The sequence below is a fragment of the Cnephaeus nilssonii genome (assembly GCF_951640355.1).
Source record: "Cnephaeus nilssonii genome assembly, chromosome: 23".
Taxonomy (NCBI): Eukaryota; Metazoa; Chordata; class Mammalia; order Chiroptera; family Vespertilionidae; genus Cnephaeus; species Cnephaeus nilssonii.
The window spans coordinates 3,602,556-3,622,067 of record NC_137094.1 but is presented as its reverse complement, the minus strand read 5'-3'; the positions used below and the strand labels follow the sequence as shown (position 1 = coordinate 3,622,067).

The window sequence follows — 19,512 nt, the reverse complement described above, 5'->3', positions numbered from 1 at the left end:
TTGATTAGTTGCCTCTTGCAGGATGGGTAGGTGAGATTTGTTCCATTGATAGGAATTGAACCTGGGACCCCTCAGTCCACAGGCTGATGCTCTATCCACTGAGCCATATGGGCTAGGGCCCCTCCCACCATGTCTAGTTAACACTGTGGAGGCACCGCGCACAGCAGGCAGCCAGCAAGGGTCCTGCCAGGTGGACCAAGAGACCTGAGGGCTGTCTGTGTTGCTGGGATGAGGGGAACTAGGATGGAGAGGCCCCCAGAAGGGCAGCCCCAGGTTCCAGGGTACAGGGGTGCATGGGGAGCTGGGCTGGAGACTCTCTCCATAGCCTTAATGAGGAAGACCACCCAGACCCCCTCTCCTGCAGGCTGATGCTGGGCCTGGCTGTGGGGGACCCGCCAGAAACCAGCTGGTCAGGCCCCATGAGGGCTGAGGGAAACACAAACCTAAATTAGGGAAAAGTTCGTTTTCCCAGGTGCCAGGAAGAGACAAGGACTTCCTCCCTCCCTTCCCTCTAAAATGCATGTAAGGTTCAATGTCAGCTTAAAAGCTCACTGAACACCTCCCCAGCTTTACACCCCAGGGTTTTTTCTGGGGATTTTGGAACCTTCTCTGAAGAGTGACCACCAGGGCGTCCCCAATTCTGTGGGAGGAAGGGGGCAGCCAGACTTCAGGGGGCTCCTGGCTCCCAGGTGCAAACCTACTTCCTGTCCTAAAGAGGCAGGAGGTTTCATGTTCCCTGGGATCAGGTCAATGAGCAAACACATGAGGGCCTTCCAGTCACCAAGGGATTAGGGTGAACCCTGGGTGACAAGTGGTGCTGCCCAGTTCCTCCTTGAGGCTGCACCTCTGTGAAAGCTGTGTGTCTGTGGATGGTTCCCCACAAGAACTCAGTTCCGTCCCCTTATCTGCTACTTTGCCAGCCCCACTGGGGTAACACCACTGCAGTTAGGATAAGTCTTAACATCGAGCCGGTGATTCCTACAACTATTTTCCTTTTTCCATCGTTGCTTAGATGTTTCTGTTCCTTTGTCCTTTGTCCATATCAATTTAAAAATCAGTTTGTGTATGTCTGTAAAATCCATGCTGAGATTTTGACTGATATTCTGTTACATCTGCAAGTCAGATTGTGGAGAAATCTTTACTGTGATGCTTCTTCCAAGCTATGTCTCCATTTGTTTAGGGCTTGTTTGCTTTATTTTGTTAGAATTTGGTGAATTTCAGGTTTTGTTAGATTTAAACCTAAATATTTAATCTCCAGGGAGGTCATCACAATTTATATTTTGGGTTCCACTTATACATTCCTAATGTATAGAAATAGATCCAGTTTTGTGTATTGACTGGTGATTTTGAAGTTGATTCGTTTGATTTTTCTTCATATGCTAGTGGCCTGGTGCAGGAAATTCATGCACATTAAAAGGGAATTAATTAGAGGAAATACTTTAATATTGCTAGTTGCCCTTTCTCTATAACAGAAGTGTCCGAGATGAAAGAAAATTAGTAAAATGTATATGAAAATATTCCTCCTGTCAGAGTCTGGGGCATGCTCTATCCACTGAGCCGCAGCATGCCCCAGACTCAAGTCCCTGCCCACCCATGTGCACCTCGAAATTGTGAGAGACCCAGACCCAGCCAGCCCCATCCTCATTGGGCAAGACCCAGATCTGTCCAGCCTCTCCCCCCCATCAAGCCCCATTGGGCGGAGGGTGCAGACTCAGGTTCTCTGTCTAGCCCCGCTGGTTTGGGGGCATAGCCTCAGGTCTCTGGGCCTGGTGCTGGGTGGGGGGTGCAGCCTTAGGTTTCCCCAGTTCACCCTCAGGTCATCCTGCCCAGCACCATGACGGGGGGCGTGGCCTGAGGTCCCTCAGCTGGGCGCTGGTGTGGGGGACACAGCCTAAAGTCCTCCTTCAAGCCCCACCAGGATGATGGTGCAGTCTGAGGTCCCTCGTCAAGCCCAGCTATGCTGGGTGGGGCCTCAGGTCCCCCAGCCTGGTGTTGGAGTGTTGCAGCCTCAGGTCCCCCAGCTTAGGGTGGCGGGAATGGCCTGAGGTCCCCCAGCCCAGCACCAGTGCGGGGGGCATGGCTTGAGGTTCCCCGTCAGGTTTTGTTAGAGTGGACTGTGCGGCCTGAAGTCTCCTGTAAAGACTTGCAGGGCGGAGGGGCACAGCCCGAGGTCCCCACCTTGGCCCGGCACCACGCAGCCTCTGGTCCCTGCTGCTTACTCATTATGGCTTGTTACGGGAACCTTGTCTCTGCTGTGGGCACAACAATCTTGTGTTACGGGAACCCTGCCTCCACTGTGGGCGCAACCACCTTGTTACAGTGTGACAGAATGAGGATCAATTTGCATATTACTTCTTTATTATCCTATCTAATTAAGAGGGACTATGCTAATTGACTGTCACACCCTCACAAAGATGGCAGCACCCACAGCCAATAAGGAGGGAATATGCTAATGGACTGCCATGCCCTCAAAGATGGCGGCACCCACAGACACAAGATGGTGGTGCCCAGTCCCCTGGACCCCGCGGGGGCGGTAGGTGCGCAGCATGGCTGGGCCTGCTCCCAGGCAGGACCGGTCACTCCTCGCGCCTACCACCCGATCCCAGTTGCCTCAGCCCCCCAGCCACCCATGGCCAGCCCAAGGGATGATCAAGCAACTGAACAGAAGGCTGTGTGGGGCAACCAGGCCAGCAGGGGGGTTATTGAGAGTTGACTAAATGACTGAATGGCACGCTGCGTGAGGCAACCAGGCCAGCGGGGGTGCTGTGAGGGGTGACCAGGCTGGCAGGGGGGGCAGTTGGGGGCAATTAGGCTGGCGGGGGGGGCAGTGAGGAGTGACTAGGCTGATGGAGGGGTAGTTGGGGGAGACCAGGCTGGAAGTGGGGGCAGTTAGGGGTGACCTGTCTGGCAGTCGGGGGAAGTCAGGGGCGACTGGGTTGGCGGGGTGGGGGCAGTTAAGGGTGATCAGGCTGGCATGCAGAGACAGTGAGGGGCAATCAGGCAGGCAGGCAGGTGAGCGATTAGGAGCTAGCGGTCCAGGATTGTGAGAGGGATTCTGGATTGGAGAGGGTGCAGGCTGGGCTGAGGGGACCCCTGCCCCCCATTCTGTGCCCCGGGCCTCTAGTATAGTATAACTATGTCAGATGCAAGTAGGGACACATTGTGTCTTCCATTCACATATGAATGTCTCTATGCATCTTTCTTGTCTTATTTCCCTTGTTAAAACATCAAGTATGATGTTGAATAGAAGTGGTAAGAGCGGACCTTTTTGACTTTGTCCCCATCTGAGGGGGAATCATTTAACTTCCCACAATCAAGTATGATAGTAGCTACAGGAGTTCCATGATCAGACTGAGGAAGTGCCCTTTATCCCAAGTTCCATAAGTGTGTTTATCATGAATGAATGCTGTGCTTTGTCACACACTTTTCTGTATCAATTTTTATGACCTTGTGAATTTTCTTCTTTACACAGTTGACCTGTTGCATTACATTGGTTGATTAAAAAATATTGAATCAGCTGTGAGTTGTTGGGATAATTCCTGCTTTGTCATGGTGTAGTATGATTTTCTTATATTGCTGGTAGGATTGGCTAATATTCTGTTGAGGATTTTAGTAAATATGTTATCAAGAGATTTTGGTCAGTAGTTTACTATTTGTTTGTACTGAGTGCACAAAGAATGCGGATCTCATAAGAATGCACTGGGGAATGTGTTCATATTTCCTAATTAATTTCTGATATTGGCCATTTGTCTCTTTGCCAGTCTTGTTAGCATTGAGTTCGTTTTATTGATCTTTTCTAAGATTCAGCTGTTGCCATCATTCATTTTCCTCTATCATTTTTCTGTTTTGATTTCATTAATCTTTGCTCACCTTTATTTTTCCTTTCTTCTGCTTGATTTTAGGTGATTTTGATCTTCCTTTTCTAATATATATATTTTAAAAATCTTTGTTGTTGAGAGCATTACTGAAAACTCTCCCCCTCCCATATCACCCCTCTACCCTGTTCCTGCCCCCCCCCCCCCCCCGAGGCCTTCACCACCCTCCTGTCTGTGTCCACAGGTAATACATATTCATATGCGCTCTTTGGTTCATCTCTTTCCACTCTCCCCTCCCTCTTCCCTCTGAGTTTCGTCAGTCTGTTCCATGTTTCCATGCCTCAGGTTCTATTTTATTCATCAGTTTATTTTGTTCTTTAGATACTATGTTTGTTTATGGTTTTAGATTAATTGTTGATAGATATGTATTTATTGCCATTATTTTGTTCATATTTTCTTTTTCTTTTTTGTTTTTAATGATTTCAGAGAGGAAGGGAGAGGGAGAGAGAGATAGAAACATCAGTGATCACAGAGAATCACTGATCAGCCACCTTCTGCATGCCCCCCATCGGGGACTGAACACACAACCCTGGCATATACCCACAACTGGTATTGAACCTGGAACCCTTCAGTCAGCAGGCCAATGCTCTATCCACTGAGTCAAATTGGCTAGGGCTTTCTTCATATTTTTTCCTCCTCCTCCTCCTCCTCCTCCTCCTCCTCTTCCTCCTCCTCCTCCCCTTTCTCTTCCTCCTCCTCCTCCTCTTCCTCCTTCTCCTCCTCCTTCTCCTCCTCCTCCTACTACTACTACTCCTCCTCCTTCTCCTTTTTTTTCTCCTGGGTGTGTGGAGTTGTAATCTTGTCTGGTCTGAAGCTGTCCACCAGGTGCACTGGATATAGGGCCTCCTGGCAGGTGCAAAGTCAGTCACTGCCTGGGGCCACCAAGCAGGAGCTACAGGGCGATCTGCAGATTCCTTCTACTTGTATTGAGCTTGGAAGTGCCTAGTTGAGGACAAATTGTGACGCAAGGCAAGCTGTTGCTAGTGCTGGTCTTGGGCCTCTTATTGATTGGTTTTGGGCACACTGATGCCAGCTGCTGCTTGTTTGAGAGATTTTAGGAGAGTCTGAAACCTGAGCCAGGACAAGACATTCAAATGGAAACGCTGCTGGAATAATTTTGGGTGGGGCTGCAATTTGGATGGGGCGAGTTCTCAGGGAATCACCAGGGCAGAGCACACTGTGTGAGCCACACTGATGGAACCTCAGATATGGTTTTGAGGCAGCTATGTGATGGGGGAGGTCCCAGCACAGAAACAATCACTCCTGTGAGTAGCCCTGCATGGAAAAAAGCCATCTCAAGTTTCTGCTCTAATGCCAGACATTCCAGTTATTTTCTGTATGTTCCAGGATCCCCCAATTCCACCACCTATGGCTAGAGCTCAGAGGAAGCAATACCCTGTAAATTCTTGTGCTGGCCCTTTAAGAGAAACAGCCAGGTCTCCAGCGGCCTCCATGTCACTCAAAGACAATTATTTCTGGTTTTTACAACCTAAAGTTCTGAGGACTTCTGTTTCCAGCTCTGGAAACCTTGGTTTGGGGTCTGTGTGGGGCTGGGACCCGTTGCTTCTCACAGGGGCCTCCACAGCTGAGGTATCCCTCCTGATTAAGCACACACCACATGTGAGTGTCAACTAGCCTGTTCCCCGCCTCCGCCCTTCCTACCAGTCTCAGTGTGCTCTCTTCTTTACCCCCCTAGTCCGGAATGATGGTTGTTGTCTATTTTAGTTGTACATCCCATGTGGTTGTGGGAGGCAGCGAGAACATGCATTAACCTATGACTCCATATTGGTTCTCACATTTTCCTAATTTTTAAAGTGGAGGCTTATATTATTGATTTAAAGATCTTTATTCTTTTCTAATATGTAAGCATTTAATGCTAAACATTTCCCTCTAAGCACTGCTCTAGTTGCATCTCACAAAATTTGATATTTTGTAATTTCATTTTCTTTCAGTTTTAAAATACATTTTCACTTAGTATAGAATTTGACGTTGATGTTGCTTCAATGCTCCTTCAGCTTTTTAGAGTCGTCACCCCATTATTTTCTAGTTTTGGTAGTTTTTCACATGACCTTTGATGTTTCTATTAATCTTGTTCCTTGACTCATGTTTGGTTTTTTTCTTTGCTGCCCTTAGGCATTTTATCTTTTTTTTTTTAATGAGTTTGACTTTATTGTGCCTTGATTTAATGTTGTTTATTTTAATTCTTCTTGGGGTATGTTGGTGTTCTTAGATCTCTTTATATTTTACATCAAATTCTGAAAATTTATTTGCCGTAATTTCTTCAAATATTTTACTTGTTGCCCCTCTCTCCTATTTCTGGGATTCCAATTACATGTATATATAGATTTCACTGCTTTATTGTCTCTAACATTCCTGACCCTTGACTATTTTTTGGAAAATTTGTTCTGTGTTCCATTTTGGGGAGTTTCCATTACACTTCTTTAAGTTCACTTATGTTTCATCGGCAGTGTTAGTCTTACTCCGTGTATTATTCATTTTAGATGTTGTTATTTTCTTATCCTCTAGAAATTCAAAATACAGAGCAGTTCTGCCAACTCCTTTCTGTGAGATTAAAGCTCACGTGTGTTTTATCCACCAGAAGCTCCTGACAGAAGACTGTCCCTTTGCTAGCACAGCCAAGGCTATTGGTTGCTGGGGCTGCAATAACGTTTCTCTGCCCACTGCCCAACGACATCCCCAATGGCCTCCTTAAAATTGCAATGTCTCCTGGAGGAGGGACCAAAGGGAACATTAAGGGCTCCTTCTGACTGATCACTGGGGCAGAGGAAGTAAGTGACTTCCTCTAAGGGGTGGTGTGAAAGGAAATGTAAGGCACAAAGTGAGGAGGCAGTGAGTCCTTGAGGAGGGTGTTTACTCCTGGAGAATAAAGCCACTGACCAGATCTTCAGAGAATATACCCCCAGGTCCCAGCTCCTGAGCAGGTCCTCATGCTTTCCCTGGTGTCCTGAGCGTCCTCATGCAGTCCAGCCCTGCTGCCTCCCTCAGGGAGGTTTGGGTCTGGGCTCACACTGACTTTCCCTCACTGTGGGTCCTGCACAGTAATACAAGGCGGTGTCCTCGGTGGTCACAGAGCTCAGCTGCAGGGAGAACTGGTTGTTGGAAGTGTCTCTGGAGATGGAGATTCGGCTCTTGAGGGAGGGGCTGTAGTTAGTGTTCCCATCATAATATATGCGCCCCATCCACTCCAGCCCCTTTTCCGGGGGCTGGCAGATCCAGGTCCAGCAGGAACCACTGGTTGTGATGGAGGATCCAGAGACAGCACAGGTGAGAGAGAGAGTCTGCGAGGGCGTCACCAGTCCTGGGCCTGACTTTTGCAGCTGCACCTGGAACAGGACACCTGGGACAGAGAGAACACAGTGAGTCCTGGGCTCAGAGGCAGGGTCCCCATCTCCTCTCATCTAAGCCCTGAGTCACTCACATCTAGGAGCTGACAGCAGGAAGAGGAAGAGCCACGTGGATTCATGTCTTGCAGGTGAGGTCGTCGTCCCCCAGAAAGTATTCTCCAGGGTGAGGAGGCCCTGAATTTAAGTGGACGCCAACTGTGTGTGTGCCTGGTGGCCATGTGGGCATTTGCATATGGGAGCTGTCTGCACATACAAAGGGCAAGAGGTGAGGGGAGGTCCTGGTCTCTGGGGCTTCTCCTGGAAGGAGGTGCTGACTGTGCCCTCAGAGAACCAGGCCCTCCTTGGGGTCCTGGTCACCGTGCCCAGGACCTCTTCTTCCACAGCAGGAGATGTGCTGCAGGAGGTGGTCAGGAAGTAGGATGTGGGAGCAATCAGTGACTCCTTAGGTGATAAAATCAATGAGCCTCTGTTTCTATGCATCTATATCTATATCTATATCTGTATCTGTATCTGTATCGGTATCGGTATCAATATGGATATAGATATAGATATTCTACTTCTGTTCTTTATCCTCACCAGAGAACATGTTCTTTGATTTTAAGAGGGAAAGGGAAGGAGAGAGATAGAGAAACATTGATGTGAGAAAGAAATATTGATCAGTTGCCTCACATATGTGCAAAGACTGGTAATGAAATGCACAACTTTTTCATTTTTTATTTATATATTTAAATATATATTTTTATTAATTTCAGAGAGGAAGGGAGAGAGAGATAGAAACATCAATGGTGAGAAACATGGATTGGCTGCCTCCTGCTTGCCACCTTCTGTTGATCGAGCCTAAACCCAGGCATGTGCCCTGAATGGGAATCGAATCATAGGTCGACTCTCAACCACAAATCCGCACCAGCCAGGCTTCATTCAGTTTTGAAACATGTACTCAGTCAGTTTAGAATCCTAAGTTAATGGCTTTTCAATTTCCCACAAGCACTTTAGAGTCGTCATTTCATTGCCATTTGGTTTTTTAGTTTTTCATGTGTGACATATGATGTTTTTATTAATCTTGTTTCTTTATTCTTGTGTGTGTTTTCTTTGCTGCTCTTAGGAATTTTATGTTTTTCACTGGTTTTCAGAGGTTTGTTTTTAATGTAGCTTGATTTAATTTTGTTTATTTTTATTCTTCTTGAGGTACTTTGATGTTCATAGATCTGTTTATAGTTTAGATAAAATTCTGATAATATTTGCCATAATTTCTTTAAATATTTTCTTTTGTGCTCCGCCTCTCTTCTTTCTGGGATTCAATTATATCGATACTAATAAAAGCCTAGGTGGCACTCGTGCCCTCGCCTAATGCCCTCACATCATCACAAGATGGCTACCACAATAAGGCCACCACAAGATGGCCGGCCCCATGTCATAACAAGATGACCACCACAAGTTGGCTGGCAGGGGAGGGCATTTGTGGGAGATCAGGCTGGCAGGGGAGGGCAGTTGGGGTGATTGGGCCAGGAGGGGAGGGCAGTTGGGGGCTATCGGGCTGGAAAGAGGATGGCAATTGGTGGAGATCAGGCCTGCAGGACAGGGCAGTTAGGGGCGATCCGGCTGGCAGGCAGAAGCGGTTAGGGGCAATCAGGCAGGCAGGCAGGCAAGTGGTTAGGAGCCAGCAGTGCCGGATTGTGAGAGGCATGTCTGACTGCCGGTTTAGGCTCGATCCCCCAGGGATCAGATATTCCCCGAGGGGTCCCAGATTGGAGAGGGTGCTGGCTGGGCTGAGGTTTGTCCCCACCCCCCCCCCACAGTGCACGAATTTTGTGCACCAGGCCTCTAGTGTATATATATTTGACTGATTTTATTATCTCTTACATTCCTGATACTTGGATATTTTTTGGAAAATTTATTCTGTGTTCCATTTTGGAGCATTCCTATTATACTCCTTTAAGTTCACTTATGTTTAATCTGCAGTCTTAGTCTTACTCCATGTATTTTTCATTTTAGATGTTATTTCTTAACCTCTATAAATTCAAAATGCCGACCAGTTCTACCCACTCCTTTGTGTTAGATTAAAGCCCTTGTGTGGTTCATCCAACAGAAGCTCCTGACAGAAGACTGTCCCTTTGCTAGCACAGCCGAGGCTATTGGTTGGTGGGGCTGCAATAACATTTCTCTGGTCACTGCCCAACAATGTCCCAATGGCCTCCTTAATGTCTCCTGGAGGAGGGACCAAAGGAAATATTAAGGGATCAGTGGGGCAGAGGAGGTAAGTGACTTACTCTAAGGGGTGGTGCGAAAGGAAATGTAAGGCATAGAGGGGAGAGGTAGTGAGTCTTTGAGGAGGGTGTTTACTCCTGGAGAATAAAACCACTGACCAGATCTTCAGAGAATATATCTCCCAAGTCTCAGCTCCTGAGCTGGTCCTCATGTTCTGTGGGTCTTGAGCGCCCCCCGGTGTCCTGAGCGCCCCCTGCTGGTTTTCTGTACCCTCTGGTCCTGAGTGCCCCCTAGTGTATTTTTTTAAAATTTTTAATTAAGGTATTATATGTGTACATATCTTACCATTGCCCCCCCGCCCCCCGCACCCCACTCCCAAACATGCCCTCACCCCCCGGAATTTTGTGTCCATTGGTTATGCTTATATGTATGCATACAAGTCCTTCGGTTGATCTCTTATCTCCCCTACCTCTCCCTAACCTTCCCGCTGTAATTTGACAGTCTGTTTGATGCTTTACTGTCTCTGTATCTATCTTTTTGTTCAACAATTTATAATTTTCTTTATTATCCATAAATGAGTGAGCTTATGTGGTATTTTTCTTTCATTGACTGGCTTATGTCACTTAGCATAATGTTCTCCAATTCCATCCAGGTTGCTGTGAATGATAAGAATTCCTTCTTTTTTATGGCAGCATAGTATTCCATTGTGTAGATGTACCACAGTTTTCTGATCCAGTTATCTGCTGATGGGCACCTAGGCTGTTTCCAAATCTTAGCTATTATAAATTGTGCTGCTATGAACATAGGGGTGCATATATCCTTTCTTATTGGTGTTTCCAGTTTCTTAGGATATATGCCTAGGAGTGGGATTACTAGGGTCAAATGGGAGTTCGATTTTCAGTTTTTTGAGGAAACTCGATACTGTTCTCCACAGTGGCTGCACCAGTCTGCATTCCCACCAGCAGTGCACGAGGGTTCCTTTTTCTCCGCATCCTCGCCAACACTTGTCGTTTGTTGATTTGTTGATGATAGCCATTCTGGCCGTTTTGAGATGGTACTGCTTTGTCGTTTCTATTTGCATCTCTCAGATAATTAGTGACGTTGAGCATGTTTTTTCATGTGTCTCTTGGCCTTCCTTCTGTCTTTTTTGAAAAGATTCTATTTAGGTCCGTTGCCCATTTTTTTATTGGATCATTTATCTTCCTTTTATTAAGTTGTATAAGCTGCCTGTAGATGTTGGAGATTAAACCTTTATCAGTGATAACATTTGCAAATATGTTCTCCCATACAGTGGGATTTCTTGTTGTTTTGTTGATAGTTTCTTTTGCTCTAAAAAAAGCTTTTTATTTTGATGTAGTCCCATTTGTTTATTTTCGCTTTAGCTTCCATTGACCTAGGGGCAGTATCAGTGAAGAAGTTTTTTTGGCATATGTCTGAGATTGTGCTGCCTGTGGATTCCTCTAGCATTTTTATGGTTTCCTGTCTTATGTTTAAGTCCTGTATCCATTTTGAGTTTATTTTTGTGTATGGTGTAAGATGGTGATCTAGTTTCATTTTTTTTTTTGCATGAATCTGTCCAATTTTCCCAACACCATTTATTGAAGAGACTGTCTTGACTCCATTGTATGTTCATGCCTCCTTTATCAAATATTCATTGAGCACAGTGGTTTGGGTTGATATCTTGATTCTCTCCTCTATTCTATTCAATTGATCTATATGTCCGTTCTTGTGCCAGTACCATGCTGTTTTGAGAACCGTGGCTTTGTAATACAGCTTGAAATATGGTATTGAGATCCTTCCTACTTTATTCCTCTTTCTCAGGATTGCTGTGGCTATTCGGGGTCTTTTTTTTTTTTATTCCAGATGAATTTTTGGAGAGTTTTTTCTAGGTCTGTGAAATATGCCATTGGTATTTTAATGGGGAGTGAATTGAATCTATAGATTGCTTTGGGTAGTATGGACATTTTAATGATGTTGATTCTACCAATCCATGAACATGGTATGTTCTTCCATCTGTTTACGTCTTCCTCTATTTCTTTTTTCAGTGTCGTGTAGTTTTCCGCGTATAGGTCTTTTACCTCCTTAGTTAAGTTTATTTCTAGGTATCTTAATTTTTTTTGGTGCGATGGTAAATGGGATTGCTTTTTTAGTCTCTCTTTCTGTAAGCTCACTATTGGTGTATAGAAAGGCCATAGATTTCTTGGCGTTAATTTTGTATCCTGCTACATTGCCAAATTCATTTATTAAGTCTATTAGTTTTTTGATGGAGTCTTTTGGGTTTTTTATGTACAATATCATGTCATCTGCAAATAAGAACAGCTTTACTTCTTCTTTTCCAATTTGGATGCCTTTTATTTCTTCTTCTTGTCTAATTGCAATGGCTAATACTTCCAGTACTATGTGAAACAGGAGTGGTGAGAGTGGGCATCCCTGTCTTGTTCCTATTCTTAGGGGAAATGTTTTAGTTTTTGCCCATTGAGTATGATGTTTGCTGTGGGTTTATCATATATAGCTTTTATTATGTTGAAGTATGATCCTTCTATTCCCACCATGTTGAGAGTTCTTATCAAGAAAGGGTGTTGGATTTTGTCAAATACTTTTTCTGCATCAATTGATATGGCTATGTGATTTTTATCTCTCAGTTTGTTTATGTGATGTTTCACGTTTATTGATTTGCGGCTATTGTACCATCCTTGCATTCCTGGGATAAATCCTTCTTGGTCATGGTGTATGATCTTTCTGATGTACTGCTGGAGCCGATTTGCTAGAATTTTGTTGAGGATTTTGGCATCTATGTTCATGAGCGATATTGGCTTGTAATTCTCTTTCATTGTGTTGTCTTTATCTGGTTTGGGTATTAGGGTGATGCTGGCTTCATAGAAGGAGCTTGGAAGTGTTCCTTCCTCTTAAATTTTTTGGAATAGTCTGAGGAGGATAGGTTTTAGTTCTTCCTTGAATGTTTGGTTAAACTTTCCTGTGAAGCCGTCTGGCACTGGGCTTTTGTTTGTTGGAAGTTTTTTGATGACTGCTTCAATTTCTTCCATAGTTACTGGTCTATTGAGGTGTTTAGATTCTCCCTGATTGAGTTTTGGAAGGTTATATTTTTCTAGGAATATGTCCATTTCGTCCAGGTTGTCCAGTTTGTTGGAATAGAGTTGTTCATAGTATTTTGAAACAATCCTTTGTATTTCGGTGGGGTCTGTTGTTATTTCACCTCTTTCATTTCTGATTTTGTTTATTTGGGTCCTCTCTCTTTGCTTCTTGGTGAGCCTGGCTAGAGGTTCATCAATCTTGTTTATCCTTTCAAAGAACCAGCTCTTGGTTTTGTTGATCTTCTGTATTGTTTCTTTGGTCTCTATGTCATTTATCTCTGCTCTGATCTTTATTATTTCCTTCCTTCTGCTTACACTGGGCTTTTCTTGTTGCTCTCTTTCTAACTCTTTGAGTTGTAGGGTTAGGTAATTTACTACCATTGTTTCTTGTTTTTTTTTTTTTTTTTTTTGCAGTAGGCTTGTAGAGCTATAAACTTCCCTCTCAAGACTGCTTTCACTGTGTCCCATAGATTTTGGATTGTTGTGTTTTCATTGTCATTTGTTGCCATGATGTTTTTAATTTCTTCCTTGATCTCTCTGGTAACCCAATCATTGTTTAATACCATGCTGTTTAGTCTCCATGTGTTTGATTTCTTTGGATTGTTTTTATTGTAGTTGATTTCCAGTTTTATGCCACTGTGATCTGAGAAGATGCTTGATATGATTTCTATCTTCTTGAATTTGGAGAGACTTTGCCTATGACCCAACATATGGTCTATCTTTGAAAATGACCCATGTGCACTTGAGAAGAATGTTTATTCTGTGGCTTTGGCGTGAAATGTTCTGAAGATGTCAATTAATTCCATCTGGTCTAGTGAGTCATTTAGGATTGATGTTTCATTGCTGAATTTTTGTTTAGAGGATTTGTCCAATGGTGATAGTGGGGTATTAAAGTCTCCTACTATGATTGTATTGCTGTTAATCTCTCCCTTGATATCCTCCAGGAGATTTTTATGTATTTGGGTGCTCCTATATTGGGTGCGTATATGTTTACCAGAGTTATTTCTTCTTGTTGGATTGCTCCCTTTAGTATTATTAAGTGGCCTTCCTTATCTCTTGTTATGTCCTTCACTTTGAGATCTAATTTGTCAGATATAAGTATTGCTACCCCAGCTTTTTTTTTTTTTTTTTCATTTCCATTCGCCTGGAAAACTTTTTTCCATCCCTTCACCCTTAGTCTGTGTGAATCTTTTTTTCTGAGGTGGGTTTCTTGTAGACCGCAGATATATGGTCTTGTTTTCTTATCCACTCTGTTACCCTATGTCTTTTGATTCGGACATTTAATTCATATACATTTAAGTTATTATTGATAGGTACTTATTTGTCCCCATTTTTATTCTATACCCCTGTGTTCCTTCTTCGCTTCTTATTTCTTTCTTTTTTTTTTTTTTTACAGCAGACCCTTTAGCATTTCTTGCATTGCTGGTTTGGTGGTGATAAATTCCATTAGCCCTTTTTTGTCTGTGAAGCTCCTGATTTCACCTTCAATTTTGATTGATAGCCTTGCTGGGTACAGTATTCTTGGATTCAGACCCTTCCTTTGCATGCCTTTGTATATTTCACTCCATTCCCTTTTGGCCTGATGAGTTTCTGTTGAGAAATCAGTTGCTAGTCTGATGGGGGTTCCTTTGTATGTAACTTTCTGTCTCTCTCTGTCCGCTTTTAAGATTCTTACTTTGTCGTTGGTGTTTGCCAACTTAATTATAATGTGCCTTGGCGTCGGTCTTTTGGGATTCATTTTGCTTGGGACTCTGTGGGATTCCTGGATTTGTGTGGGTTTTCTCTTCCCTATATCAGGAAAGTTTTCTGTCATTATTTCTTCAAACAGGTTTTCTATTCCTTGCTCAGTTTCCTTTTTTTCTGGAACCCCGATTATGTGGATGTTGTTTTGATTTGTGTTTCCCAAAATCCCCTTAAGCTCTCCTCTTGCTTTTTAATTTTTTTTTTCTAGAAGCTGCTCTACTTGTGTATTTTTTTCCATCTTGTCTTCTAGCTCACTGATGCGGTCCTCTGCTTCATCTAGCCTACTCTTGATGCTTTCTATTGAGTTCTTTACAGTAGCGATGTCATTTTTCATTTCTTCTTGGTTCTTCTTCATTTCCTCTTGGTTCTTACTCATATTGTTGAATTTGTCTTCCATTCTTTTCAGCCACCTTATGACCATTTCTCTGAATTCTTTCTCTGATAGGTTGTTGGCCTCTAACTCGTTTACTTCCTTTTCTGGTGATGCCTGCTTTTCTTTCCTATGCGGGCTGTTTCTTTGTCTCCCCATGGTCTCTCTTCTCCGGATATCTGGTTATGTAGTTCTCTCTCTTCTTTCTGTGGTGGAGTAAAGAGTTCCTTTGAGTCCAAGCATTCGTGCCACCTGGGACCGGTGCTCTGGGGCTCACAGCTGTTCGGCGGTCACTGAAGTTGTTGATTTTCAGGCCTCCGACAAGACCACATTCCCTTTCAAGATGGTGAGATTTCCCCATCCGAGCCCATAGCTCCGGGAAGGGACCCGGCCACCGTGGGGGCTGCTCTGTCAGGGGAACCCTGTCCAGCAGTCCCCCAACCTCTCCTGGGGTTCAGCTGTCCCTTAGCTTTCCACCAAACACTGCCCGTGCGACCCTCAGCTGTTCTTTCTTTCTGCTCCATTATAAGACTGGGAACACATCTGTCTATTCTGCCACCATTTTCTCTCTCACCCCCTAGTGTCTTGAGCGCCCCTGCAGCCCAGCCCTGCTGTCTCCATTAGTGAGGGTTGTGTCTGGGCTCACACTCACTGTGTCTCTAGCATCAGCTGGACTTCATTCCATTTTGTTTTGTTTTGTTTGTTTTTAATCCTCATCCAAAAATATGCTTTTATTGGTTTTGTGCTGTTGTTCTTTAAATTCTCACCTGAGAATATTTTTGCATTGATTTTTAGAGAGAGGCAAAAGCAGAGAAACATCCATGTGAGAGAAACACATGGATTGGTTGCCTCCTGCACATGCCCCAACCAGGGCCCTGGACTGGGAGAAGTCCGACCCCAAGACCATTCAGTCTGTGGTCTGATAATTTATCCACTGAGCCAAACAGCCAGGGCTGGTTTGGAACATGTTTCATTTAGTTCAGTATTCTACCTTGATGGGTTTTCAGTTTTCCTTTAGCACTTTCCAGTCATCATCCCTTTGTCTTCTGGTTTTGGTAGTTTTTCATGAGACAGTTAATATTTTCATTGCTCTTTTCAAAAGAAAAACAGGGAGCCGCCGCCAATGCCTCCACCGCAGCCTGGCTCGTCGTGGCTCTGCCACAGGGGCAGGTGCGGTGGGGCTCCTGGTCCTGCCAACGCCCCGCTCCGGGCCCACGGCTCCCCCTAGCGCCACTGAGGAGCCACCGCAGCGCCTCGAGGAGGGCGGAGGAGCGGGGCTGAGCGCCCGGAGGCTCAAGTGCAGGGTAGAGGGACGAGGGCAGAATCACCAGCACTGGCTGAAGGTACCTTAACATGGGGAATCTTCTTAAAGTTTTGACATGCAAAGACTTTGAGCAGGGGCCAAATTATTTCCTTGATTTTGAAAATGCCCATCCTACAGAGTCCGAGAAGGAAATTTATAATCAGGTGAATGTAGTGTTAAAAGATGCAGAAGGCATCTTGGAAGACTTGCAGTCATATAGAGGAGCTGGCCATGAAATATGAGAGGCCATCCAGCATCCAGCAGATGAGAAGTTACAAGAGAAGGCGTGGGGTGCTGTTGTCCCACTAGTAGGCAAATTAAAGAAAATTTATGAATTTTCTCAGAGGTTAGAAGCAGCATTAAGAGGTCTTCTGGGAGCCTTGACAAGTACCCCATACTCTCCCACCCAGCACCTAGAGCGAGAGCAGGCTCTCGCTAAGCAGTTTGCAGAAATCTTTCACTTCACACTCCGGTTTGATGAACTCAAGATGACAAATCCTGCCATACAGAATGATTTCAGCTATTATAGAAGAACATTGAGTCGTATGCGGATTAATAACGTTCCAGCAGAAGGAGAAAATGAAGTAAATAATGAACTGGCAAATCGAATGTCTTTGTTTTATGCCGAGGCAACCCTGATGCTGAAAACCTTAAGTGATGCCACAACAAAATTTGTATCAGAGAATAAAAACTTACCCATGGAAAATACCACGGACTGTCTGAGCACCATGGCCAGCGTGTGCAGAGTCATTCTGGAAATGCCGGAATACAGAAGCAGGTTTACAAACGAAGAGACAGTGTCGTTCTGCTTGAGGGTAATGGTGGGCGTCATCATACTCTATGACCGTGTACATCCAGTGGGAGCATTTGCTAAAACCTCAAAAATTGATATGAAAGGTTGTATCAGAGTTCTTAAGGACCAGCCTCCTAATAGTGTAGAAGGTCTTCTCAATGCTTTCAGGAACACAACAAAACATTTGAACGATGAGACTACCTCCAAGCAAATCAAATCCATGCTGCAATGACACTCCGGAGCGAGCGCCTGCGGTGACCGTGGATGCACAGTTTTTAGTGATTGCAGTTACTCTCTCATTTACTCCCACTTTATTTCTTCCCTCTGTCCCTCTGCCCTCTTTTTTAATCATGTTCTTGTTCTTAGGACTTCTTTTCTGTGCCAAAATCTGTCAAGCTATACCCTGGAGGGGTTGCCTTTCAGACAGGCTGCCTGAGGCAGCTAATCATGCATCGCATTGGGGTCTCCACTGAGAGAAATTCTGTGACTTGAACTAAATATTTTTAAATGTCGATTTTTTTTTGAAAACTAATATTTAATATTGCTTCTCCTGCATGGCGAAACTGCCTACTCTGCTATTTAAAACCCTCAATGACTTTATTTTCTACTGCCGCTTTTTCCATGTGCAGCCAAATGAAAATGTTTAAATTAATTGTGTTGTACAGATGGTACCCAACACAAACTTTTTTTAAATTAGTAAGACTTTGGTTGAAAGTTTTAAGTTTGCATTTTGACCTTTTTGTAAGGATGTATGTTGTGTGTTTAACCTTTATTAACTAACGTTAAAACTGTGATGTGTGCGTAGAGTATTACGTATGCATGTTCATGTTTAAAGAATGGCTGTTGATGATAAAATACAAGTCAGCTTTCATTTTTCTAAGTGTGGCCTGGTTTCCTGAGGTTTGGTTTCAGGCGTTCAGGGCTTTCTCATTGTATAGTTTCACGAAATGCACGTACACATTACACAATCTCCCTTCTTTTAGGAGAGCGCTGGGTCTTGTGAATAGCATTTTTCTTTAGTATTGTCTGTGTGCACCCCATTTTCATTGCTTTCCTAAGCTTGCCGAGGGCAGTAAGACCAGCGATGATGGACTGCTACCCTGCTTCCCTCGTGTGGATGGAGTAACTGAAGGATGTCCACTCTTGCGTGGTCTGGTTTCCAGGAGCGAGGGTGCAGCAGGACTAGAGGGGGAGGAAGAGCCTTCATGCTGGGAAGGCAGTGAGCGTGAGGAGGAGCTGAAGGCCCTGATCCCCACTTGGGAGAAAATGAGCATCTTGGTCGTTCAAGGCCCTAAAACCTTACTTTGTGAATGTGCGGATGTGAGACGCTGCCTAAAGGTTGTCTAGTCCACGCAGGCCGGTGCTTTCATGACAGAGTCCAAGCTCTGACACCATTAAAAGGGTTACCTGTGGACACGGCCCCTGCAGGCTCTGGGCAGCCTCACGGCCCAGCACATGCTCGCCCATTCGCAGCCACCTCTGCGCTCGCTGTTGAGACTGTTGCACGCCATGTCCCACGTCATGGCTCTCGTCCGGTGGCCCTGAGCCTGTCATCTTCCTCCCTCACATCCACCTGATCTTTCGAGGACCAGCCCTGGGGAGAGCATTCTCCAGGTCCTTCTGGGCCCTTCTGAGAGTATTGTCCTGGGTTAAATCGTGAACTCCCAAAAGGTATGCTCACCTGCAACCTGCAAATGCGACCTTACTGGGAAAGAGTTTTTGCAGCTGAAACTAAGGTTTGTAGTTAAGACCACCCTGGATTGGAGTGGCCCTAAATCTAACGTCAGCTCTGTAAGAGGAAGGAAGGGGACGTGCACAGAGCAGGAGGCCCCGGGAAGGTGAAGGCGGAGGCTGGTGCAGTGCAGCTATGGGAACCCAGAATGGCTGGCACCACCCGTCACAGGCCAGATTCTCCCTCAGTCTCAGCACCAAGCCTGCAGACACCTTGATTTCAAACTCTATCTTCTAGGACTGAGAATAAATTCTGTCACTTTAAGCCACTCATGGGAATTTGTTATGGCAGCCAGAGCAACTAGGACAGGTATCTCCACCAGCCCCCCTCAGTAACTTCTTTCAGGGTAATTTTTTTGATCCTCAGAACTTGAGGAGGGCCATGGGTGATGTTCCTTCCGCACCCCGAGGACCTTGTGCCATCCACAAATGTCAGGCAGGACAAGAGAACTCCTGAGTGGACAACCACAGATAAGAATGACAAAGCCGGGACCAAGGATCACCCTGCTGCCCTGCTGCTAGCCCAGTGCACGCCTGCGTGTTGGGGAGGACTGGAGAACCCTAACTCTGCACCTGGATTCCCAGCTAGTCTGCGGGCCAGCCTGCCCAAACCGCCTGTGTCTGTGAACTAAAGCGTCTTCACGTTTTTAAAAGGTTGGGGGGAAAAGAACAATATTTCATGGCATGTGTAAAGTATATGCGATTCAAATTCTAATGTCCATAAATAAAATCTTATTGGAGCACACACAAAAAATAAAATTAAATTAAAAGAAAAAAAATAGAAAGAAACACATTTTTGTTGATTTCAGAGAGAAATGGAGATGGTGAGAGAGAGTGAAACATCTATGAGAGAGAATCTTTGATCAGCTGCCTCCCACTCGCCCCCTACTGGTGTTGGAGCACAAAACCCGGGCATGTACCCTGACCGGGAATTGAAGCATCACCTCCTGGTTCCTAGGTTGTCCAATGCTCACCCACTGAGCCATGCCAGCCAGGCTGTTCCCCCACTTTTAGGATTCACAGAGCTGCCTGTGT

The 19,512-nt window shown here is 45.0% G+C and overlaps 1 protein-coding gene across 1 annotated transcript; it reads left to right on the top strand.

Annotated features, from left to right (window-relative positions):
* The first annotated feature begins 15,848 nt into the window (after positions 1-15,848).
* LOC307094510 (CYFIP-related Rac1 interactor B-like) lies at positions 15,849-17,586 on the top strand. The gene has a single exon (XM_079763407.1). The coding sequence runs from the start codon at positions 16,442-16,444 to the stop codon at positions 16,976-16,978; it is 537 nt and encodes a 178-aa protein (XP_079619533.1). The 5' UTR covers positions 15,849-16,441; the 3' UTR covers positions 16,979-17,586.
* The last annotated feature ends 1,926 nt before the right edge of the window (positions 17,587-19,512 follow it).